Source organism: Manacus vitellinus, unplaced genomic scaffold (assembly GCF_001715985.3).
Source record: "Manacus vitellinus isolate BGI_N305 unplaced genomic scaffold, ASM171598v3 scaffold_8_pilon, whole genome shotgun sequence".
NCBI lineage: Eukaryota > Metazoa > Chordata > Aves > Passeriformes > Pipridae > Manacus > Manacus vitellinus.
Window position 1 is genome coordinate 19,521,119 of NW_021940864.1, and position 26,392 is coordinate 19,547,510.

Here is a 26,392-nt window from a genome sequence, read left to right on the forward strand (position 1 = left end):
CTTCCCTACAAGCAGTCAGAATTTCAACTACCCTATTGAACACAAGAAGTCTCGGAGATGCCAAGTAGATGCTGCAGAGCCTTTCCTTGATGACAACATGTGCCATCATTCACAGTTGCCCGATATTTGGAGTAAATGCCCAATTCTCATTCCCTTTTCCCCTGCAGGATCCTAACGCTGATCAAGCCTAGCATCTCTGCAATCCTCAGCACCTGACCTGCAACACTTCAAAGTGCAGGACCCGCATCAACTCAGATCACACTCTCTCCCCTCTTCTATAAGCAGGGCCATGCAACTCCCAGTCACATACCTGGAGTCAATGGATACCACTGGGCCAGTGACCTATCAGACTTCACTTGTGTTTTAAATAGTGGGGTTTTACATGTTAAGAGTCTAAATGGAGCCCCAAGAATTCTCTCCAATTCTTAACCACTCTCACCTAGCTGCATCTTGTTGACACTTAGACTGAGTCCCCTGAGAGGACTGGCAAGTGTGAGGTGGCTGCACCAAGCACAGATTGGCTCCAAGCCATAACAGGCTTTACACTTCACAGGGACATGTGCAAACTGTCCTTCACCCTGCCATAAATACAAGCTCACAAAAGTTTCTCACACCTTTCCACAAACACAAACAACTTCCTAGGACTAACCTGTAAATCTCCCCCATAAAAATGCTGGAAAACTTCCCCTTGCTGCAGTTATTCCCTCAAGGTCCCTTCTCCCGAACAGGCTCAGTTTTGGTGCCATTGACAAGGGAAAAGTAGCACAGCAGAAGTGCACCACAGAAAGAAGGGCTTTACTGCAGTCTCTTTCATGTCAGTGGCAGAGTGGTGGCCACAGAGCTACAATCTTGCAGCTGGCTCCCAGAGTAACCCAACTCTCTTCTTGTACTGATGGGTACCTGTCGTGGTTTAGTATTAGTTTAGTATTAAGTCTCTAATACTTTAGAAAAATCACGTCCAGCATACTGAATCACATTTCACTGCATCCCCAAGCAAAACAGATAGTCTGATTTGCTGGGAAGACATTTCTTTCAAAGAGAAATGCTGAAAACCTGACTAGAAGCAGGTTTGTAAACACCCCACTATCAAAGAGGTGAACTAGGGAACCCATCTGTCAATTCCCTACAGGCTGGGGACAGCAGATGTGCATGGAAATATCCCAAGATGAAATCATAATCATTTCTCTAGTTCTTAAGGACATGAGCACTTACCAGCCTGGGCTCAAATTTGAAGCCGCATGAAGCAGGGACACTCACTCAGATGCCCTGAAGAAGAGAAACAAATAGCTTAGCATCCACCACAAAAAAAAACTTTGAAATATGTAAGGAATAGGGAATATTTATAACTGAGGACAACTAGACGGCCACCTCATTCCAGGAACCTGCCCAAATCCACATCGGATCTTTTGAAAGTAAAGAAAATGAACTCAGAACAGTTGGCCACATAGCCCAGCAAGAGCTGGAAAGGCACCTGGCAAGGACATGTTCAAGGCACTCAGGCAACTGGGACCACACTGACTCAAAATGCATGAAGCAATAGCTTCAAGGAAACTTGGTTCCAGGAAGGACTAATCAAATCTCCTATAGAATGGGACCCCCTCCCAGCTAATCTTCCCCACCACTGCAGAGGGATGCTAACTGTGAAGCCTTCAGTACAGAAGTTTGGTAATGCTAACAGTTACCTCACTCATCCTTTTAAGTCAGTGCTTCCCACTCACAAATGAGCTGGCAATTATTACACTCTTGTTTAAGCCAAAACATTACGTCCTCATGCCTACAGCTGTGATAACCCACACCTCTGCTAGAAGAAGGCAAGCTACCCTCTGACTTTCATCAAGCATATCAAACCCTACCTTGCTGCTAATAGGCTTCTGTAAAATCTTATCCAGGCCACCAGGGACACAATACAGGTTCAGAAACAACCTTCTTCTCTGTTCAAAGCCCCTGCTTTGGGTATATGTACTGGTTTTGGGTACTGTACTGGTTTTGTGAAGGATAGAGTTATTTTTCTTCCTAGTAGCTAGAACAGTGCTGTGCTTTGGATTTGGGATAAGAACAATGTCGATAACACACTGATGTTTTAGATATTGCTAAGTAGTGTTTACAGTAAGGAAAGGATTTCTCAGCTTCTCACACCACCCCACCAGTGAGTAGGCTGCAAGGCACAAGAAGGTGGGAGGGGACACAGCCAGGACAGCTGACCCCCACTGTCCAAAGGGATATTCCATAGCATATGGTGTCAGCATACTGAGCATATGCTCAGTATATAAACAAGAGGAAAAGCTGGCAAGGGCCACTGCTTGGGAACTGGCTGGGCATTGGTCAGCAGGTGGTGAGCAATTGCATTGTGCATCCCTTGTTTTGAACACTCTAATTCTTTCATTACTATCCTTTCCTTTTCTGTCCTATCAAACTGTCTGTATCTCAACCCACAAGTTTTACTTTTTCCCCCATTCTCTCCACATTCCACTGAGGGGTGAGCAGTGAGTGAACAGTTGTGTGGTGCTTAGTTGCCAGCTGGAATCAAACCATGACCGGTACCCACCAATACAAGAAGAGAACTGGGTTAATCTGGGAGCCAGCTGCAAGAATGTAGCTCTGTGGCCACTGACATGAAAGAGATTGCAGTGAAGCCTTCCTTTCCGTGATGCACTTCTGCTGTGCTACTTTTCCCTTGTCAATGGCACCAAGCCCTGGGAGGCGGGACAGGAGCGCAGGGTGTGGAGCAGTTGTACACACACAGGGAAAGTCAGATCGAAGGTGAATGGAACAGGCAGGCAACCAGGACCACGCAAACTCAAGCTTTGCCAAAACAAACTGAGGAGGTGCCCAAGTGCTGGCCCTGTCCCAACAAGCTGTCTGGCCCCTTTCCTTACTATAATGCTAGAGTCGGGTCTCAACTAGCACAGGGAAAAACAGCTTCACAACAGCATAACTGCTCTGTGGGGCAAACTGTAAAGTATGGGGGGAAAAAGGGAGAGGGAGAACGTGAACCTCCAGGAAGGACCGGGCCAGCATAGTTTCAATCTGCTTTTCCACCAACTCCCAGCAGCACTGAGGCATAACCACCAGCCACATGGGCTGGCAGACAAACAGAGGCTTCCAGGAACAGCTGCACCCATGTTTCCATTGCAGCTGTGCTCAGAACAAACACGCCAAAGGCCTCCCTGTCTCTCAGCACACGGTTCCTCAGGCTAAAACAGGACTGTCCTGGTTCCCACCCCGGAGGCAGCAACTATGGTACCTGCTATCTCATTCCCACTTACTTGGAAAAGATAACTGGATTTGAAACCTACCCTCATGATCTGAGAATTTCCAAAGACTTAAAAACTCACAGTGCCTCCAGGCAACTTTCCCTCAAACAAGGACTTACAGATGCAAAGTGACGACGTGTCCAAACATTTCTGGTCGCTTGCCTCCAAGTCAGCTTTCCCCTGTTAGCATCCAGCAGCATCTGGCCAACAGCTCCTGAAACATGAGAAAGGAAACTTGGTGTCAGTCACCTATAGCACAAAACATGAAAACAACCAGGCATGCGCAGAGCAACCCACAGCCAGGTGCCAGGGCACGAGTCAACAGCAAACTGCTGTACCATCAGGCTACTATCTAATGCCAGGTCCCTCCACAGTAAAAGCCCCATATCTTCACTGTATTCCAGAAAGAAAAAGTCTTCCAGCCATCTCTCCACTGAGCAGGATACCTGTGCAGACCAGTAACTGACCTTGGAAATGCAGATGTTTTTTCTAGATGGCTCCAGGGGTCCCTGCTTTCCCACCTGCATTCCCATCCAACACCAAAAATCCGGCCTGGCATTCTGCTCCAATCACTCTGCCACACCAATCTAATTTTGTTCTGCAGATATCTCTGCACTGAACAGCACAGTAAAGACCTCCTCGCCTACAATACCTGAGTATCCCTTGCTACCACAGAGAGAGAATCCTGGAGTGGTTCAATTCACCACACCTCTGTTCAGAGTGGAGCAGATATTCACTGCAGAACAGATGGACCTTGTGCTCCAAAGCAGAAATGGATATAGGTAATATCCATAAATAGAAGAAGGTACCAATTCTGCTCATCATGCTATCCACAAGCCTCTCTCTGAAGGAGCTTGCTGTCAAGTCCACATTATGACTACCCTGCAGAAGCTCAATTTTAGCCTGGAGCTACAGCAGGAGGCAGCTCTTCAGCTATTCTAATTAGCACTGTAATACAAGATGAAATTCAACCTCCTGGTTCCTTTTATCTGTCTTTTCCACCTCTCATCAGTAACGCTCCTTAGCATTTACAGTCCTTTTCCTAGCAGTCTATTGCCTGCAGTAGCTCCAATTCCACTCTTCTAGCTTACCCACTACTTCCCTACTGTAGTTCCAGTTTGATTTCTAAGCTCACTGGCAGTTACAGCTTCACTGGAATGGCTCATTGAGGGCTCAAGACTCACAATGACCAGCATGAACATTAGTCACATCTTCCAGGCAGACACACACAAACACACTAAGGGTCAGAAAATTGCAGTGTAAACTTAACATTTTGCTTTGTTAATGCAGAGAGCTAAGGATTCCTCCACCCCCTCACAAAGACAAAACACGCACAGCCTCTTTCCTCTTCACAGTCATGGAGTGCAGTGACAGTGTGTCCTCATTTCAGCTGGGATAAAGTTAATTTTCTTCCTGGTAGCTGGTACAGTGCTGCATTTCAGATTTGGGATGAGAATAATGTCAATAACATACTGATGTTTTAGTTGCTACTAAGCAGTGCTTACACTAACTCAAGGACTTTTCAGTTTCTCACACTCTGCCAGTGAGGAGGTACACGAAAAGCTGTGAGGAAGCATAGTCAGGACAGCTGACCTGAACTAGCCAAAGGAATATTCCATACCATATGGCGTCATGCTCAGAACATAAACTGGGAGGAGTTGGCTGGGAGGGGTTGATCACTGCTCAGAGACAGGCTGGGCATTGGTCAGTGGGTGGTGAGCAACTGCATTGTTCTTCTTGGGTTGTAGTCCTCTCTCCTTCTCTCCATTACAATTAATACTATATTTTCCTTTTTTTCAATTATTAAACTGTTCTAATCTCAACCTACAAGTTTTACTTTTTTTCCAGTTCTCCTCTCCATGCCACTGGGAGTGGGGGGAGAGTGACCAAGCAGCTGTATGGTACTTAGTTGCCAGCTGGGATTAAACCAGGACACAGCAGCAGAGTGCAGCTGCAGAGGCAGCATAAAAGCTTGACTCCAGTTGTTTTTACCAGAAAGCATCCCTCAGTGTAAAATCCACTTGCAGAGTAGCTACATTCTCTGTGTGATCTGAGAATGGAAAAACCTTTTTACCACACACCAGAAACAGATGTCATCTAGCACAGAATTGCTTGAGACAGTTCTGTGGGCCCTGTACAGAATAAGCAGCCACTTGGCATGCATACAAAACCACAACACTGCCCATGAGCATCATTTTGTCTTCAGTAACAAGAAAGAGTTTCACAGCAGAGAAAATAAGGTCCAAAAAGGAATTCTTTGGACAAAAAGGGAAAGAACAAAAAAAAAAAAGGCAACATTTTCAGGCACCTACTGTCTTCCTGATATTTGGCAAATCCCTTGAAGCCTGAGGTAGCTAATACTTAACTGTGGTTTTAGGATGCACACAGCTTCTGCCTGGTTGCTGTTGCAGCAGCTGTGAACATTCTCTGCAAAGAGGCAGAGGAATTGCAGTGTTTTCCTCATCATCACCTTCTCTTCTGTTGCCTTTTCTGACCTTATAAGCAGCAGCCTCACTTCCTCAACAGAAATATGGTGATTATGAGAATGTTCCTTATGTCAGGTACTGTATCATCTTTCCAGCCTTTTCCTCTTACAAGCAGCATTTCTTTAACTTTGCTTTTTATTCAGATGGGTAAACTTGTATAACTGAGAACATACATTTCATAACACAATTGCATTTGTTTCTAATGCAACACTACAGAAAGATTCTGTAGTGGCTATCACAGTCAGTGTACTCCAAACACCTGCAAGTGCAATACCCACAAGTAAAAAAACCCAAATGTCCTGTGCCACATATCTGATCACCAGAATTAACCCAGAATTTTCACTCTGTGGGCCAACCTATACTCTGCATGCATATCCAATACAGGATACTGGCACAGCCTGCTTTAGGAGACAACGTCTCCTCACCAGCATCAGGAGAGGCAGAAGCAAGAGAGACTTGTCCAGCTATCTTCCTGTGCTTATGGATAAAGGCAACCTTAGCTTTCACAAGTCTCAAGCCAGACTTTGTGAGAAGCTACTGCAGTAAGCCCGACCAAGACAACTAATCCATGAGATGGATGATGCAATAACTGCATCAATGGATGTCTCTCCAGGACAGAAAAGCAAGCTATGTGAAGTTAAAAAAAGCACCTGTAGATTGCTGGTGCCAGGTACAATGAGAAAGGACTGTAAGGTTATCAAAGGGCACTTTAACATCTAAAAAGAGAGATCTTTTCATTCAGAGAAGGCATCTCAAAAGAATGTTCAGATCCATTTTGCTGCTGGCTTCTTTGAAGCTCATTTTAAAAGAAAAGGATGACAGCTCCTACTGCAGAGACTCACATCACAGTTCTGCTTGTACGTTAATGCTCACGATTCAGATCTGAGTAATAGCATCATAGTGACTCTTGGATTAAAATTGAGTTTCAGAAGGATTATTGCTCATTCCTTCTTTTCCATACCAATTAACCTTGACTGTTAGGCAGAAACCTCTGTTGCCTGCACGGGAACAATTCCAAGAGCTAACAGGAAAAAGGGATCAGGCTAGCTATTGAACAACAGTCCATGTAACAAGCTCTACTTAACACCTAACATTTCCAAAGAAAATGAAATCCCTGGACTCCACTTGTACATAGTTCTTGTTGAATGGAAATACCACAGGACATATCACGTATCTGTCATATCCATTGCACCATCCAGAATTCTCTTAAAAGTTATCGGAATCACACTTTTCTTACAGTCCTGTTCCCTCCTTCCACAATCCAAAGACCTCAGTCCCCCTAATTCAACTGCACTCCATACCCTTAACTATGCATTTTATTATCTACTCTTTCCTAAGGTAAGCTTAGAGTAGCTTAGCTTTTCTAACCCTTTTATAAAAGCCAGGACAGGTCAACATTGCCCAAGAAACACTAACATTGCTAACACGTAACTGGAATAGAATGCAACAGCTGATTAACATCTGAACAGGAACAGGGCAGGAAGCAAAGGACCCGAATTCAATCCCCAGAAGGAATGTTAATGGAGAATAAAAATACCCCGGGGAGATTTTGACCAGGAAATGAACACTAGTTTTCTAATGCATATAAAAGCATAAAAGCATCTTTAGGGGCTACACCTGAAACTGTACAAGAACCAGCTCAGCAAAAGGTCATTTACCAAGTTACCTTTAGCAGGGACAGCTACGTTGAGGGCTAATGACAACTTCTCATTCAGAAATGCTGACATACCAGAAGCCTGTTCAGTTTGTTCAGTGATCCTGTTAGCTTGATCTCTTTAGTTTGTTCAGTGATCCTTTCAACTTCACAAGGTAGTTTAGGCTACAAACTTTCAGAGTCTCTTCATCTTTGCGCTCTGGGTTCTATCTCCTTCCCCACTGTCTTCGTAACTGTGTTCTTTCTTTCAAGATCTTCCATGGGAAGAATTCTGGAGCATATGCTCAAGATATTTTTAAAAAAAGCAAATCTTGATGCCCTAACAACATATATCTGGCAAAAATGTGATAGATCACATGAGGTAAATTTGGGAGTCACGGCCTAAAATTTTCTCAAACACAAACAAGGGAATGGTTACAAGTAAACATTTGAAGAAAAGTGAAAGAGGTAGATTTCTGTAGAAAATCAACATGCAGGAATTCCCTTCCCAGACCTCCGTCATCTCCTGCGCTGTGCAGGAGAGGAAGAAAAGGGGAAAAATCATACATTACCTTCCTAGAGCATAAAAACAAAATGCATTTAATAAGGACAAGATAGAAACAGCTTGAATTTTTCAACCACTGAGAGGTAGACTCTCAGCCCCTCTAAGTATTCCCTAAGTCTCACACAACTCCCAGCAATTAATATCACCACTCCTCTTGTTTCAGCCTTTGGTTCAGAAGTTCTGGGAAAACTACAGTCTCCAGTTCTTCAGTGCCAGGGACTGAATGTCACCAAGTTGTCCCTCTGGCAGAGACATAGTAATGCCAGAGAATACTCCATTACTGGAGCATTCAACTATATGCTTCCCTCAATTTGCTCTCTAAAACATCCCCTCTGTCTGAGAGTCTCAGAGATACACAGATGGCTAACACACTATGCAGTATCTACACAGCAGGACAATGGAGCAGAGCATATTATTTGCATTATTTACAGAGGACAGATGGACAAGTTTCTGCAGTGACCTAGCCTACAGAGCATCTGCAATGTTCAAGAGGCATTAAGTCCAGCCCTGATGCTTGCAGGTGCTGACAAAAGCAAATGTAAAAAAATAAACCAGCTGTTTACAGCAGCCAGCTTTATGTTGAAATGTAATCACTACGACCACTCTTGCAGAGTAATTCACGTGCCAGTTTTGTTCCCATAGAGCCTTTACCCGTAAGCAGAAAACACAAGATGTATTGACTAGATTTATCCTTTTCAACAAGAAAGAAAACTGACATCTGCAGTACTCCTTCCTCTGCCATATTTTTTGTATGGATGTAAGTCACCATATCTAGCAGGCAGCACATACTGGGGGGAGACAGAATCAGTGAACAGAATCAAAATTGGGTAAAATTTATTCCAAGCTCTGCTTAGCTGTAGAAAAGTCCAGCTCAAACTTGCTCAGTCATCTGAATCTTTTGGAACATTAAAAATTTGTGAAAGTTTTAAGACGTTGCTTTTGCTGTCTAAACAGCACACTAACCAAGTCTGCAGGCACTTCTATTGGCCAGCCGAGGAGGAAACTTAACATCTCAGGGGTCTCACATCTGTTCTAGACAGGAAAAAGCCTAATTTACAAGGAGGAGTGATCTACTTCAATCAAATGCTTATGGATAAGAATGACCAAGTTGTACAAGTGTTCGCAATGATCAGTTTGCCCATCCTCCACCAACATGGACCACAACAGGCTCTTTCATTCCATGATCACATGGCTGCAGCCAAACATGACACACTGTTCAGCAAGTAATAAAAAGGATCAGCTTTTTCCCCAAGGTCTTGCCTACATATACATTGTACTAAATTAAATTGACTTAGAAAATAACATAAAACAGTATAACGCTCCTGGGCAAATGTTCTTAATTCAGTTTAAGAGCACTTTACATTGAAACAAGTTAAATAGATAGATACAAGACACAAACTAAATTAAGGATGCCTGTACAAGAATGCTGCACTAATATAATCACAGCTGTTTCTAATCTGATTAAGTTAAATCAGTACAATTTCCCTGCAATGGCAAAATCCTTACCGATATTGAAATTAACCCTTTTTTGCCCCTTTCTACTTCCAAAGTGTGTTTTTCTGGATTTTGTGTTTAGTTTTTTTTTCTTCAAAAAAACCCACAAAAACCCAAAACCACAACAGTGTGACACCTCTCTCTCAGAATCAAAATAAGCTAACTACACCTCACAAGGTATATTAAGGTACTAAAGGTATTGACATTTATGTGCCTTGAAAGTTTTATTAATCCTATGCCAAATAAACATTGTAACAGACCAGCATAACATAATATTTTCTCTACTTTCCCCAAGTAAGATAGGAAGAGCAATCACAAATACTTGTGCTGTACCCAGCTTTCCATACGCCCACACAGCTTTTGCTTACTAATGTCCAACATACCTGGAGTAGTTCCGGGAAGACAATGTTCCCCACTTGCTCATTCCTAAGGGTATGGCTCACCATCAGTTTATCTGAGCAAACTGTAACGTGGGGGTAGAGCACAGTTATCTAACTGCCCCCAGGCATGGTCTTACTACTGACCCTCTTCCACCAAAAAATGAAGTTCACTTGCTAGCTGTGGGGTAAGCACATACACAAACCAAGTCTGAGATCACAGACCTAACATGCTATAAATCCACACTAAAATCACCGCTCATCTCCTCAGTTCCTACAGCATTTCCCCAGGAAACGTACTTGTCAAAATTAAATTTCAACAATTCTAAAATTACTAGTGTTTTTTCCATTCCTTATTCAAAACTATTTGAAAACTTCCTCCTGAATATCAAGACTAGATTTGTCTTCATTCTTTTGGTACTCTTTCACCTCTACCTGGTTTTTCAGTCTGGTCTCTTTGAGCTTACCACAGTCTTCCTCGCATCCCTGCCAGCAATGCAATCATCATCCTCTCCTCAGGGCCACCTTCTACTGCTGCCTCTGAGCTACCATGTACAGAACTAACTTCCACTTCAGTACAAGTTTTCCATGTTCAGCACAGAAGGACAATAGCAAGAATCCTTTCAGAGCCCCCTGCAGGGAACTAAATCCCTCACTGGCCTTCAGAAACTAAATTGTGACACAACTCTGAACAATGTGGTGAGTTGCCATTTCTGTGGAGTACCATCAGCAGCCCTGAAATCAACCAGAGTTGTAAGTTGGGGTGTTTTTTTTTTGAAAGAGCTGTTTTGAAACCAAATCACCTGGCAACATGGATTGTAGGTACACAGAAGAGTGGAGCTGCTAGGGGAATCACACTTCCACATTTTCTATTTTACAAGATTTAAACTTCAACTCTCAAAGGGCTGCAGGTACATTTTTGGAATAAACTCTTTGGTCTTGAGTCTCAGATTCACACTGGTAGCTTGTGCAATTATAAGGTTATGTGGCCCTACACCAATTCTAGGATTCATGCTCACCATAACTATATGCAATGAAGGAGGTAGGAACAATTTCCACTCCGTAAGTAAAGAAATTGAGGCACTAGGAGAAAAAAAACCCAGCTTTGTGCACTGTTTTTGCATTAAGTTGCAAGTTAAAAAAAATCAGACTCAGCTGTCATAAGAAAGGAACTGCACAAACATTCAGCAAGACATTTCTTGCACCTAAAGCAAGAATGATCTGGGACAGAAAAGAGAAGGAAGCTGCACATGAGCTGAACACCTACCTGACAGCAATTGAGTTGAATAGCCTGCAGTTCTTTATAAGTACAAATAAAGCAGCAACCCTGATCCAGTAGCAGAAGAACAATATTTGTACTATACTCAATTTTTTCTGCTGCTGGGGTTTAATCCCAGTAAGAATCGTTTTGGTGTAATTAGCTTTGCCCTAGCAGATGGTCAGATGTGAGAGGCAGAGAATGGTACAGGCTTAACTGTTGGGTGATTGTGCAGCTGCATCTGTAGCTGAATAGTAAAGCATGTACAGGGGTCCAGCTGTAGTTTGCACGACACAGTCCGTCTCTGCCATCAGCCAAATGTCAGCTTCCTCTTTCTCCAGGTTATATATCAGCCAGAGGCACTATCCAAAGGCAGGCAAACAACTAACATGCAGTTTCACCACCATCCCCTTTCTCAGACAAAACCCTCAAATCTTAATCAACTAGAAGTCCCTCTTTCTTTGGTGACAGAAGCACATTCAGAAGCATTGCCATGGAAACTTGAGCCATCCTCTGTGCTATTCATCAGAGAAGATCTAGCACAGAAACATTTTATGATCTCTGTAGTACTGAATACAGACAGTAGTTGGTATAATGAAGTAAAATTAGAGACTCCAGCATAGTGTGAGGATAGCAGGGGCTCTTTCTTCAATCAAGCTGACTGAACCTTGCATCACCTACAATAAGCAATAGCTTGTTATCAGCTGGCAGGGAAAAGCAGTGTAGCACTGAGAGAAACAGAAGTGGTGTTAGAGGAAAAAACCTATCCAGCCAGAGGGATAAAAGAGAAAGGGGGTCATCACAGTGTTTTCCCAAAGCTGATTACATCCTGCCCCTTTCCCTTCCCAGAGGTTACAAGTGGTTTTGCTACTGACTCCTTTACAAAGCAGGATTCCTACCAGGTACAGACACCTCCTCCTTAACCCAAGTCACAGTCATTGCCTACTCTGGAGACCACATTATTCCCCATTGCCTTCCGCTCAGCCCCTGCACCCAGGCACAACGCAGGGTGTTAGATCTCCCACTCCTACACACTGGCAGTAGTCATCTCAACAGGATACAGTGGCAGAACAAGGAGATGGCTTTCAAAAACATGTTTTGGGCCTAGCAGATTCAGAGCCCGAGTCAAGGGTAGGAACAGGCACAAAACTTGTCTCAACTCTGTAAACAACAGAGCAGCATGGCTCCTGAAGCAGCACGTAATCCTGCAGCATCTCTCTTTTTTGTGGTGTGGCCCTATAGTTAATTTGCTTCAGTTTGCCTCCTTTGGGTTTTTTTGTTGGGTTTTTTTAAGCTTTTTTTTTTTTAATGATTCTCAGTCTTCAGCACCACTGAGAGATTTTACTCTGACAGCTCAGTCACAGAAATGTAACATGGCTTAATCCAGCTTAGGAATAACAAACAGATCCACCCATCCATCTTTCGCTGGTGATCTGTGTAAAGCACGCAACTGACTATGGCTCCTCTTTCCCTACTCACCTGGGCTCCAGTCAGTCCTTTAAATAGCAGGACCCACGCCACAGCAGAAGGGACCCACACCTCCACCCCCTGCCCTACACAAGGAAGCTGCCTGTCACCAGCAGTCACGAGCTTGTCCTTCTGCACATGCTATATTGTACCTCCTAGGTTCATCTCCCTCCTTTGTTGGCAGGGGGAGGGGGAGGAATAACCACAGGTGTCCCACTTGACACCAAACTGGGTTTCTTCAGCTCTTCCCTCAGACCCAGCCTCTCTTGTGGCAGAGTCAGAGCTCTCATCAACTATATCCTTCCACATCTGTCATCATTGCTAGCACCAGTGCTGTTCTTCAGTTGGAGCTAGTAACTAGCACCAGTTGTCTCAAGGGGCAATTGCAGCAAAGGCCCAGCACTTGAGTTTTACCACAAGGTCAGCCTGTTCAGACTAGCTCTACATCCCCCGCCTGGCATTGCTCTTGTAAAACTGAAATGCCTTCACTGCCGTTATCCTTTGGGATAGCATAAGCCCATGAATTAAATTAAGGTTAAGGAAAAACACTCCTTTTAAGCAACGCTAAAAAGACAAGCTCTTCCCTTCCAAAGGGCTCCTTCCTGTAGACCCCCCCCTTAAGTAAACTCTATGCAGCTCTTCAGAGGGCAAGCTAGGAATGAGAGTCAAGCTGCAAGTGACCTCACTTATCCTCAAAGGGGCTCAATAATCGACCCCAGATATCCTAAAGAAAGCAAGCCATCACATTCCAGGTACCTTTTCTTTTTTTTTTTTTTTTTTTTTTTGTCAAGTGTCAAACTCAACAACCCAGTGCTAGCTCACTGCTCACCTAAGGGCAAAGACCATGGAGGAATGTCAGAGTACGGCCAGGCAGATGTTGCAACGATAAGGTGTTTGCTCATACGGACGGCAAGCTGTTCACTCATGCCTTCAGCTTCATGCTGCTGCACGAGCTCAGCTCTACAGAATCTGTGACTGTGGCCTAAGGAATGTCTTAACTGGACAACCACCACATCTGCTGCCGGCTCAAGGTGCCCCAGGATGAGACCAATTGCCAATTTTACCGCACAGCCACAGCTGCGCCTTCTGCTGTCTGTTCCACCAGGGGGAGATCTAGCTACTTGGGAGGGTTACAGCTCTAGCCAAAGGAACACATCGCAGGGAGAGAGATGTTTGAGCCTGGACACAGAAGCAGAGGGACCTGGATTCCTACACTGTCTTGAAGGCCAGCAGGGAAGCTAAAACAAGGAACTTTCTCTCCACAAGTGACTTTCCACAACACATTAAAACTCACTGACAGGATGGAAAAAGGCCAAGAATCACCCCTACTTCCTCCTTGGCCAATGTCACATCCATTTCATTTTGACTCCCTCACTCCTTTCCTGGCAACTGGAGGGTGACAGCAGAAGCAGTACGTAATCCTAAACAAGATGTCCATCCATCTTTGCAGCCATGCCCCTATCGTATGACAAAGCTGAAATGCCCAGTGATTACAATGATTATACACGCTTAAAATGTTCTATCAGTAATGTTCCACACAATCCATTTTTAGCCTTACTTATATTTTGCTACACCTCCTGTGGCCACAGGGCATATTGTCCAGCTTGGAAATGCAGAACAGATGAAGGAAAATGAATATTCAGGCAGCCCACTTTCTCATTAACATCCAAGCCCTAATAGTCAGATATGGAGTCAGTGGTAAGTAGTTCAAAATAAAATGCATAGTTTACATGAAATCAAAAGAGAAGAGAGGTCAATATGAATGACTTCCAACTGTTTCACAGTGCTAAGAGTCTTGCAACAAGTAACATTCCTTTAATCACCTGTCATTGAGATTCTGCTTCGAAAAGTGATACATCCTTCTGGAGAGAGGATGGCATGGACCAGTCTAGTAAGGGGAGCTCTGCAGTGACTCACACAGAGACTGTATTGACAGCTAAAAAGCAAAAACTATGCTATAAAGCCAGAGACCTTCTGAGAGCCAATTCGTTCATTCATGCTACTGTCTAAGGATGGCAATAGGGAAGTCTTCTGCAGAAGACTCACTTTAATATGGAAATGACTGGCAGATTACAGAATTTCAGGCTACTAGACATTGCCAAAAGGGAACCTGCAAGTCCAAAAGATCCAAGCAAACAGGGTGATGAACAGCCCAGGGCTTATCCAGAACACAGAAGATGGTCTGCTTTTGTTTCCATAAGCCTTGCCTATGGGCTGCCCACACTGACACTGCCAAAAGGGATAACGTTTCCCTGCACCAGGCAGAGGAAAGACTTGTATAAAGAGGACAAGGATGCTTTGCATGACAAGGGCATAGAAAACCATAAGGCCATTTCTCATACACACCATGTCAAGGATCTCAAAATAATGCATCTGCATCCTGATCTGCCATCCTTCACCAAGGTTCCTGTCCTCAGCTCTTGGGGTTCCAGCCAGAAAAAGAAAGATTCTCCAGAAGAAGCTGAAGCAGTTCAGCTGCAGCACAGAAGTATAAGAACATTTGCCCACCGACTGGGGGAAGCACTCCCGCCCGGATAAAATCCCAGAGCCATTCCATCTCCAGGCAGTCATCTCACGCACAGTTTGTGCTGCACAGAGCTTGATGGCACAAGCCACTCAATCATCTACTGATTGTCAAGAGCGCACAGGCTGCAGGGGGGATGAGCCAACCTTAATTGGCCTTATCGGTGTAAATTAAACCGTACAACACACCCAAGCAAACAGTCAGTTCCTTTGGAGGAGCAGGCATGAGTTATTTTGCTGCAGCTATAAAGGAAACATTGCTGCTAGGACATGCCCCTGGAGTGACTGTACTGCTCAGCTCTCCCGCTGCATTCCTGGGGTTGTTTAGCATGGACTCAGCTCCAGCCTTTCCACAAGCAAGAAGTCTGAACCCTGAATGCCATCTGCAAACACAGCTAGACTCCACCTCCTGCATGCCTGCAGGCCACCAGGTGTGGCCAGGAATGGCACAAGCTACACACTAAACACACCTTTGATGTGGAGCTGAAAGCATGTAGCCACGGGGCATGAACAGCACGCCGCCCGCCGCCGTGCTGACTCCCACTGCAGGAATGTGGCTGCAACCACAGGCCAAGGAAGGCAAACACATTGCATTCCTCACCAGGCAGCAAAGGAAAACAAGTAGCAAGCCCACACACCCGCCCCTCTGACACCCGCAGCGCTCCCTCACCACATGTGCCTGCACGGCCACTGCCAGGACCCCAACAACAGCCCCAGCCCCAAACTCATTTGTGAGAGAGTCCAAGTTCTCCAAACGACTTCTTGAGCCACAGGGCAAGAGAAACAGAGCCAGGTAGGAGAGTTCTCAATTGGGTATGCAAGCCACAGGGAGGAGAGTTGCCACCAGGACTGGAATGTAGCCACAGTCCAGGACAGGATCAACTCTGTGCAGTAGCCTGGGAATTTCCCTGACTTTTCCTATAAGGCAAGGGGCAAATGTAACACTGAGACATGTTGAACTGAGGGGGCAGAGCTGAATAAGAAGCTCACTTTGGTCATCAGAAGTGCTTGGAAGGATCCAGGTCTTTTTCCATTCCAACCAGGAAACCATTCTACCTTAAGCAGCTTCTCTGAGATGCATGCATTTCCTTATTACCCAAAAATCCTTCTGTCAAAACTTGTGTCCACTGCCCATAGACACAGATCTGATCTTCACTGTACACTATTCTCCCCAGACAGCACTGACACCTGGTCACTTTAGTGATTAAGAGAAGAAAAACTCAATGTACAACAATCCAAGACATCAGGTAACCTCTCATCTCAGAACCTCACCATTTTAGAGTTGCAAACAGACTCTATGCTCTAGTCAGAAAAAAACACTACTCCTCCTTTATGTGGCACTCCTACAAATCCCAAAGCTTTCCAAAGAATTCACAGTTCCCAAATATGAAGTTACTCTGATTGGAAAAAGATGATGATGCCTCAGGAGGTGAAACTGTCAACAGAATTCTCAAGTCTGTATTGTGAACCCCCCACATTCTGAATCTGTACTTACTTTGTGCAATATAATTAAACACTATCTCACTCCTAAAACCCCTAAAAATCCATGGCCCAGTGCTAAGGGCCAACTCTGACACTGTGCTCTCTCAGCACCAAGCAGGAAAGCCAACACTCTCAGGAGCACTGCTGTGAGAATATTTCCAACTCGAATCTAGCAGACACAGAACAGTGTCAGGAAATTCAGAGAGCACCAACTAAGGGCTGACACACTGTAACCTCTGGGGAACCTGAAAGGGGAAAGGTCATTGTAGCCATAAACTCGAGAAACATGCAGATGCATCTAGCAAGTTGACGAAGCAGGGATGGTTTATAAGGCTGTGGCCCAGCTGCTCCACACCCTACATGTGCATTTCAAGGCCCTCACAGAGGGGGGCCTTGTAACAACAACAGACCAGACTAGGTCCAGTAGACTTTCCTATGCCCCTTAAAATTCAGGGTCTCGGGCTACCTATTCCCTTCTAAGCCAGTAAGGTAAGCTGCAGCAGTAGCTCCAGTACTTGGAAGAAAGAGGCATGGAAGACCAAATTTACCAATAGATTTATATCCAAAGATATAAATAGAAGCCTGGCAGGATTTACAAAAGCACTCAGACAGATTAGGTGTCTAAATCACTGCACGCAGAAGAAAGGGCTTCTCCCCTTCTAACCACTCCATACCTCTCCAACCCCAGCCACCACAAGAAAACCCATTTCAGAGAGGACGGAAGCCCCTGTTGCTCTACATGTTGCCAAAGGCCATCCCTGTGCAATCCACTTGGATGGTGACGGCGCCCAAACTCCCACAAGTCTCAACAGTGCAACCTGCAATGGCTGCAGCTCTCACAGAATGTAGGTCTGCCTGTTTCCCAGAATAGGAGCTGCCTCTTCAGCCTCTCCTTTCCCTTCCCCCACTACATCTTTACTTTTCATAGACTTAATACTGTTTCAAGGTACCCTCATCCTGCCACTGGTGGGCGGGTGAGTGGGGGAAAGGGGCCCTTTATAATTGTAGTGTTGCAATCTGCCAGCCCGGCCAGGCAGCCTGTTCCCGCCTGCACTGTATTAAATACCTTATAACTGATTACACCCCCATGGGGCATGATTAGCAGTCTTCAGAGAACAAAGTCTACTTTCATAAGAATAAGAACAGACACGTACTGCTAACCTACTACACAGCTGGGCAGGTGAGGAAACAGAGAAGAAAGGAGGGGGGGGGGAAGAGTTAACTGTACTGCTAACTCTGTTCCTTCCTTCTCTCCCCTATCCCAGCTGTCTAAGTTGAGACTTCCACTGCCCTTAATACTGGTACCCTTCAGACCTACCCCACAAGATTCAGGTAACGTAAGCTCATAAACAAACTGCTGCCTGTGGAAATCAGGCAAAATCCTAATCTGGAGAGGTAAGGCCTTGAGGCAAGCAGATTGAGCTTTGCTCCGAGTGACAGCAATTCCTTCACACCAATTCCCAAGAAAAGTGAAGGGTGAATTCCAAGTGCAGCAACAAAAACAAGAAGGAAGGAAAGCTTGAAATACGATCACATACCCACACCCCCCTCTAACCTCTGTATACCTCTGGAAAGTCTAAGTAACAGCAAAACACCTAATTCAATCTGGAGGTTAACAGTTCCCCAGGTGATTATTTTTTCTTGTGGGGAGAGAGAAGGCAGCAAACAGGAGGAAAGCCCTCTCCATCCGAGATAGGTAACAGGGATCCCCAAACACGCACAGTCCATATGCATTGCTGCAACAAAAAACCAACCCGATGGAAACTTAGCCAATCTGACATGAAATGACCTACAGCTCATTAGCAAAGTGCCTTTCCAAATCTCAAAATGCCCACACAAACAGCCACAAATATATTTGGTGCTATCTGGCCTCCACCTCCGCAAAGCACAAAGATTCAGAGTGTACAGCCTTTCACCAAAAGCAGTAAGAAAAATGGAGGCAACTCCAATACTAAAACAAGCCGAGGACAAGCCCTTCTAGCTACTCTCCAAACCTACAACAGAGGAGAGCAGAAAGCTCCAGAAAAATGGTCTTATTTGAGATGCCTGTGCAGCAGCTTCAACAAAAGAGTGTCCTAATTGTGTTGTTTCAGAAACAAATCACCTGCTTTACCCAGAGCCCACTGGCCTTGCCTATGGCTCCATGGATGTTCATGATACCGCCTGGAAGCACTTGTGTTCAGCTGATGCCTCTAGAAGGGGGCACCTTGCTGACACATTCCACCCAGATTCTTACCCAACCCACCCAAGAAAGGATTTGTTAATAGAAACCAACCCAGCTGAAAACGATCTACTTATATCTGCTTTACTCAGCAGCTGGTCCTTCAGCCAGCACATAGGAGATCTCTGAACTGTACTGTTCAGTCTCATCTGTACAGCAAAATCTGCATATTCTCTTCATTACAGAAAGAATTGAAGACACCAACTGACTTTAGGCTCTGATGTCCTGACCACTATGTAAAGCATCAATACATTTAGAGTCACCAAACAGGCTGTGCTTTCAGGGTTCGGATAAATGGGAGCTTTCACCATAAACACAAGTTAGTCATTAGAATCTCCAGGAGGTAATTTAAATTATCGCAGCCAGCACAAAAATAGTTTTACTTTGGGAGTTGAAAGTTGCAAAGCTATAATAAATCCAAGTAGCACAGTAAAACTCCTTATAAAAGCTTAAAATTAGTTGTGAAGCCCCAGATGGCCTTGCATATAATTTGATTCTGCTATCGTGGGTTAGCAAAAGGGAAACCGTTCTTTACACTGTAAAAAAAAGACCCAAAAACTCTATCACCCTTCAGCTCCTAGGAGACAGAAGAGGTAGGCTTACATTTTGTGCCTATATATTTGTGTAAAATACATAGAAATAATAAATAAATAACTAAAATTTAAAAACCACACAGCTAACAATGACTTGTTTAACCCCCACTGTACTGGGCAGCTCTCAATCAGGTATCTGAGCTCTAAGTGGAGCACTGCAATCCAAACCTCTCCTGGCTGCTGTACCCTCATGGATACCCTGCACCCACCCCCCACTCCCAGAGTAAATTGCCTTCCACCGCATGGAAGCACTCCTGCTATTCTGATACTGGCATTTGCCACCAGAGCAAGAGATCCTAATTTAGCCCCGCACGGGCCTTCTGCAAACTGCTAATCCCCTGTACACAGCTGTTTTTCAAATGTACGGGCATGAGCAAACCGTAAACGATTTATGGCGCGTGGCAGGAAGACTCCTGGCTCCCTGCGTAGGCGGGGTTTTGGGACAAGATCATGCTTGGACTAATGTTTATATTGCAAGTTGTCAGTCAGGTAGTAAATCATCTCCGGAGCTGCACAGTAATACAGCTCTCCCCATCCAGCTGGGGCCTCAATGACACTGAATTCCGTTATAGCCATTTCAGATACACCTGGATCCTGTTTGCAAAGGCATCATCTAATCAAGGAAAAATGGGTACACTTATAAAGTAGACTCCACCAAAATTCTGCAGCCCAGCGAGGGTGATTTGCTTTCAGGAATCAATCCAAACTGGTACGAGATATTTGCCAAAAATGACACTCCGTGCTAGTCCTAGAAGAAATTGGATTGAGTGCCTACACAGACATTTACTATCAGAGTGTATCACCAGCAAAATGCAGCTACCTGCGAAAACCCTTCTGAGCAAAGTTTTCATTTCCCAGTATTCACATAACCATAGTGCAAGCAATGCTTAGAAATTAAATAATAGAAGGCAAGTAAGTATATTTTGCATACTTTAGTGCAGGAGACACTTTCTGTTCAGAAAAATAAAAGCACTTAAAGGCAGGATGTAAACTTGAAGTCCATTCTCAAGAAAGGTCACTTAAAACAATTCTAATTTTAAACAAATATCCTGTAATTTTCCTTTATTTTCTTTTCCCCCATTTGAAAGGAATGTTCCCACAATACACTGGGTATGGATCTCCCACAGATAAAAGAGAAGGGGGAAGAGTTCTCAATAAGGAAAAAATAATACATAAAAATACACAAGAAAAACAGTAGGATTATCTGCAATCACTTTTCAGTTATGTGAGATACACTGAATTTCAAGTCATCTTCCTAGAATATTTTTAACCTTTCTGTTGGGCAGCAGCAGAGTCCTCACTAATGAACAGCAAAGCTGCAGGAAGAAATCTGATTTAGGAGACAGAGCAGCAAAGCATCTTTGGAAACTGTAGAAAGCTTCTGCAGCAAGACATATCCCAGTTACCCTGAGTAGCATATGCTAAAACAATGGTCAAAAAACTTACAGCCACAATGATTATCTAATTATTATCTTGGGAAAATAACTTACAGTCTTCTGAAACAAATGCTATAAAGTAAAACTCGCCTAAGGCTTTTTATGAGCCTACATGTAATTCCTCAATAGTCAGAGAAACCACCTCATCTGTCCCTTTTGATTTCAGATCCATTTGTGCATGAGTGTTACATTAACGCAGGAGGACAACTGAGACCTAAAACACAAGAGTAAGAATATCCAGTTAGGACTCCTACAACATTGCCAAAGCCAGCTTTAGCACAGAGACAAAATACAAATGTAGAACTCAACTGAACACAGAGCAGTCACTGTGGGACTTCTAGTTCTGAATTTGCTGATTCTTAGAAATCAAAAATTTAAACCAGTTCTCTCTTGTCACCAGCAGCTGGTCAGATCCTCTGTGCCTAAAAACCAGTCTAACCCCTGCAGGAAACCTTACTTTCCAATCCTGACCCATTTCACTTTCTCAGCAGCACAAAACTTTTGTGAACATCACTAACCCTTTACTCATAGCTGTTAGGCCTGCCACAAAAGGCAGAACAGCCCATAGGGACAGTATCCATACAGGGATCTTCAGCTTTGCACGACCTGCTCCTAGTTCTGAAAATCTCCACACACACACTCTTTCCTTCAGGAGTTCCCCTTGCATTTAGGCATAGGTTACACAACCACACCTTTTTATATACATCTCCATGCCAGTGCCATTACCTTTAGTGGCCTATGCATCAAACTGAATTTATACCTACTTGATCAAGCAGCGCTGATGATTTTCCTGATCTACAGATTGGGCATGAGCAGAGGACACAGACTGTGTCTTCACAGACTTGAGTACATTGAGCCTTATGCTACAACTAAATAGAACTCACCTGAACAGTCTTAAAGCCCTGCCTTCCAGCCACCTTCCAAAGTCCACTACAAGACTGCAATGTGGAGAGGTCAAACTCCACACATTCTTTTCCCTTTTATGAGCAAAGGCAAGAAGCAGAAAGCACTTTGCCTGAGCACTCAGCATGAAGAGACAACAGCTACATGTCTTCACATTCATCAGTAAGACAGCTCTCATTTATGGACTGCACTATCTTTCCCAGAACCCTGCTCTTCATCAGCTTAAAATCCTCCAGTACCAGGTCTAACCAGAGCAGCTGGAGTGCTCTGTGGATTTGTTGTTTGGCTGGTGGCTTTCGATTTTTTTCCCTAATGCAGTTATCACAAAGGCAAGGTCAGTGAGCAACCCAACACAGCAAATAAGTGTGATTCAACACCTTGCCCCTGACACAGGCCAATACATAAAGGTGGTTTAGCAGATGGAGCGAGAAGCCTTAGTGGAAAATTATGGAACACGTTGCCCTCTCTTCAAATCTTTAACTGTTAAGAGATTGGGCTATGTCTGAAAAAATATACCTTCTAAAACAAGTTCTTTAGCTAAAGCAAGTCTGAACATTTCCACTCATAAATGCTTGATCTTTTCTGAATCCTGCTCAGCTCTTAGCCTGAGTGCTATTATGTGGTAGTGAATTTCCACAGATTAGACATCATGTGAAAATACTTTAAAATCATTATTCAGTTTGATGCCTATCAGTTTCACTGAATTGCATTCACCTCAACTGAAGAATACATTCCAGCTCCTTCACCTCTGCACAGAAGTCTTCCTCAGGCTTGGCACCCCGCAGTGTTGAAAAGCAGAGGAAAACTGAGCCCACCCAAGTGATGCTTATTCTACATTCCTACCATTGCAATGCTATTCTCACACTCCTACATGGCCTTCCCCATCATTTCCTTCCTAAGCACAGCTCCCAGGAGGACACTCCCAAGAGGATGGCTCATGTAATTTCAGATATGAAACAGCCCGCAAGATGCTGCATTTGACCCTCTCTGTCTGTGCATATGAGCCATAAAACCATACATCAACTTCCTGACAATGAAGAGAACAGTTTCCAAGTCTGGAACAAAGGAGTAAAAAAGAGAAAATATTAATTTAAATCAAAAAGATTCAGTGAGACAAGGTGTTACGTGAGAGAAAACAAGCAAAAAGCTCATAGGAAAGGAAAAACTGTGAGGTCTCAGAGTGCCCACCTGCCTCAAATAAGGCAGGGTCTGACTTGCACTCCACAGCAATTTCACCACACGGGACAGTGGATCACACAGGGGTCTGCTTCATTTTGAAGTCATGGCCTGAAATATCTTTTTCATCTCACGTCCACCAAGCTTTACTAAAGCATTCAACACCACAGTATCCAAGCATCCATACACTAACAGATTCATCCTCAAATCCCCAGTAAGATGGGCATTAATCATATTTTCCAACCAAAGACAGCACAGCGAGAAACAGTAATGATCTGAACACACTCACACAGCAAATATGTTGCAGAAATTAGGTGTTCTTCTGATCACAGTGTCATCCTTCCCCTCCAACGAGCTGTAAAGAAACTTCAATTTTAAAAAGTAGCACTCTTCCTATTACAGTTACAGACCCAGCCAATCTAGATCTAAGGAAAAGCCCTCAGGTAGGGGAACTGGCAAGGAAACAGGATGGAAGATTTCACGCCCTAAGGCATTAGCCCTGTTTGCATAGATTACACACATAGTTCTTCTGCAGTCCTGCATAAAATGAATTTCAGAGAGGATCGTATTTACCCAGTAACTGGTGATTTGAAACACACACAGCTAGCATAAATGCCAATGGGCATTCATTCTCTCCAAAGCTCAGGGTGTCACACAGAAAGGAGATATCTTCCCAACCAAAGCCCTCAAGCAAGGAGACGAATATATCCAGCTTCAGGACCTTAAATTTACTCTAAAAGCATTAACCGAGTCTAACAGTTGAGAAAATCTGCTCTGTTATGACAACTCCAGTTCTCAACAAGCCCAGTTAAAAGAGCAGAGATGAGTCAAAAAGGTGTCAAGCCAGACTCTCATTTTTCAGTGTAGGAATCCTACCCTCAATCTGTATCACATGCAGGCTCATTTGAGACCCTTACATGTTGTATTTCTCCTAGCAACATGAAAGACAAAGAGTTATTAGCCACCACTACATTATTGTTGTCACTCCATGCTGTAGAAGCAAGGGCCTTGATAACAAGTACACGACATGGTTATTTCGCCAGGATCTAACCTCCAGAACTATTTCTTGGGATGACACTGTGATATGGTGAAACATGGAAATCTGAGAGTCTAGTTTTCTGTGAATCTTCCATAAAACACAGCAGACGTTTTAACAGGTTAGGCAGCTCACCTTCAGAAAAATAATCAGCCTTCAGGACTCACAAGCATCAAATCCACTTCAAACAACCATGAAAAAATACAGTTGCATTTTACTAAAACTTGTTTATTTTGCTACTGTTCAAACAGCCTTCTTCACTTCTTTAAAGATGTTTTATAGGCCACACCAGGTGCCACAAACCCTTTCTCCAAGCCAGCTCTGGTACCATTCAGGCCAGCACGCTGACCAAAAATCATTCACTGCATCTGACTTGATTAGTTCTGCTCTGGGACAAAAAAGCAGGCAGACTTGCAGAGGAGTACACCTCTTTCAAGGCTATAGTCTATTTCCCCTACATGCTACACCACATGATTGTATTTAGAGTGGATGGTGGAGATAAGAATTCAGGTTTGTTGGCTGCAAAGCAAGTGACTTAGCAGGAGCCAACAAACAACTTGAAACAGACTGGAAAAGCACGCAAGGTCATCTTTAGTTCAGAAAGCTGGTTTGAAGAGGCAACAGGTCTTGGCATGCAACTCATTGCCTCCTGACCCAATGTCTTGTTAATATTAAAGATGAAGATAGCCATGGGCTGCACTTTGGAACTCCATAGGCCCTGCTAAAATGCATTCCCATGATTTCAAGAGCACTGGGTGCCTCGGAAGGAATGAAAACCCAAAAGCTCCTGATACCACAGCTAAGACCTGGTAGCTTAAATGCAGATTTAACACCCAGAAGCTAAATCACACTGTATGCCACGCACTGCTGAGACATATGTGCTTTCTGCAGTGATTCACCAGAAGGTGAAGAAAAGAGAAAGGAATTGTATTAAATGTGACTTGACAAGTAACTGAAAGGTATGATCCAAAGACCAACTGCTGGGTATCAAACAACTGCACCTCTAAACTGGATCTCAGCAGTGAGTTTGGGAGAGGACAGAAAGGCCAGTGGTATATCTGCATCACCCATCAGGGAAACAGCTACAATACGGGTGGAAAAAACAATGTGATGGAAGAAATAACCTGACAGAACAGACTGGAACCACCTAATTTTGACATCGCAATTATTGCAAAAGCAGGTTCATCAGGAAGGATTTAATTTGGATTACAGCTGGGCAGACCACTTTTGGATTATATAGAGAGCATGGCTACTTCGGCACCAACAGAGCAGGAGGCTGCTTCTCCAGGTGGCATGTAAAGAGCAGTGGCTTACAACTTTAACTGAACTTCTCTTCCCAGGTACTCTTACTGAATTTCTCAGGGTCACTCCCATTTCACTGACACCCCAGCCTCTCAATTCTGCCAACACAGGCCTACCATGATGCAGAGAACACCAGAGAGGGACAGTTTTTCAGGTATGCAGGTCACATATTATCAAAAAATTCGAGTAGTGGAACCAAAAACACACAGTCTGACTCAGCATCAACTCATTTCTGGCTTTCTTACCTGCTGTCTGATGCTTCAGCAAGGATTCATTGCTTCATCATATGTAGGCCCTTTATCCCCGTTCCTTCTCTGAATCTGTAAAACAGAGATGCATACCTCTGAAAAGCTTTCACTGGCACAGAACTATGTACATGTGATGGATGATTCTTTTCAGTGGACAACATCCACCTGGCATCTCTCCAATCTAGGTTACTCTCAGCCTTGCCAGACTCGCACATCATTTGCACACCCCAACACCTACCAGTGCAACCTACTGTCCACCTAAAAATCTGTGTATCAGCACTCAGTGTTTCACTGTGCTCCATGTAGAGTGCTCCAGCTTAGAGCTAGATGCAGTTCAGTATTTACTGTACACATGCATTCCTTTAAAGTCTTTCCACGTTCCCAGAGGTTGATTACTAGTCCTACAGCCGGAAGCATCCCTTGCACTACAGAGAATGTTCAGGCTGGTAAAGAATTTCCCATTAACCCCTGCTGAGCCTGACACCAGAGGAGTGCTGATTCTTCCCTTCCAGCCCTGCCTCTGCCAGTTATATTCTGGTTCTTTTAACATACGTGCTGGCCCAGACTTGTTCCACTTTGCAGTTCCTACCCCAGCAGCACTCCCAGCAAGGATACTGCCTTCTCACCCCCCATGCCCCCTAATTCCCCATCACCCAGACACGGCTACACCCTGCGTGGTCCAGGTCCCGCTTCCCTGCCCGCGCTGCTCCCTGACACAGGTCCCTCCCCGTGAGGGAGAGCTCCCTAATGCCCTGATGGCTGAGGAAGTGACTATCACCCTTCCCCACGGGGACCGTCCCTTCCCCGGGTCCCAGGCTGTTGCCTCAGCGCCCTCCTGCACCCGGCCCCCGCCCCACCGGGCTGAGCCCTCCCTGCCCGCGGTGCGACCCGCCCGGACCCGCTGTCCTCGGGGCACTGCACAATTCCTCGCCACACAC

At 44.5% G+C, this 26,392-nt stretch overlaps 1 protein-coding gene across 4 annotated transcripts in view; it reads right to left on the reverse strand.

Moving 5' to 3' along the window:
* Positions 1-26,321, reverse strand: part of TJAP1 (tight junction associated protein 1) — a 40,283-nt gene extending 13,962 nt beyond the window's left edge. Inside the window, exons 1-3 of one of the 4 annotated variants that reach the window (XM_018085119.2) lie at positions 25,452-26,321; positions 23,158-23,223; positions 3,374-3,468 (exon numbers count right to left, since the gene is read on the reverse strand). In XM_018085119.2, coding sequence (XP_017940608.1) covers positions 3,374-3,454 — 81 coding nt within the window. In that variant the 5' untranslated portion in view covers positions 3,455-3,468; positions 23,158-23,223; positions 25,452-26,321. Of the gene's footprint in view, positions 1-1,212; positions 1,267-3,373; positions 3,469-23,157; positions 23,224-25,451 lie in introns of those variants that run through there. The other 3 variants (XM_018085120.2, XM_008932780.3, XM_018085121.1) reach the window with 3 other exon arrangements.
* Between the last annotated feature and the right edge of the window lie 71 nt (positions 26,322-26,392).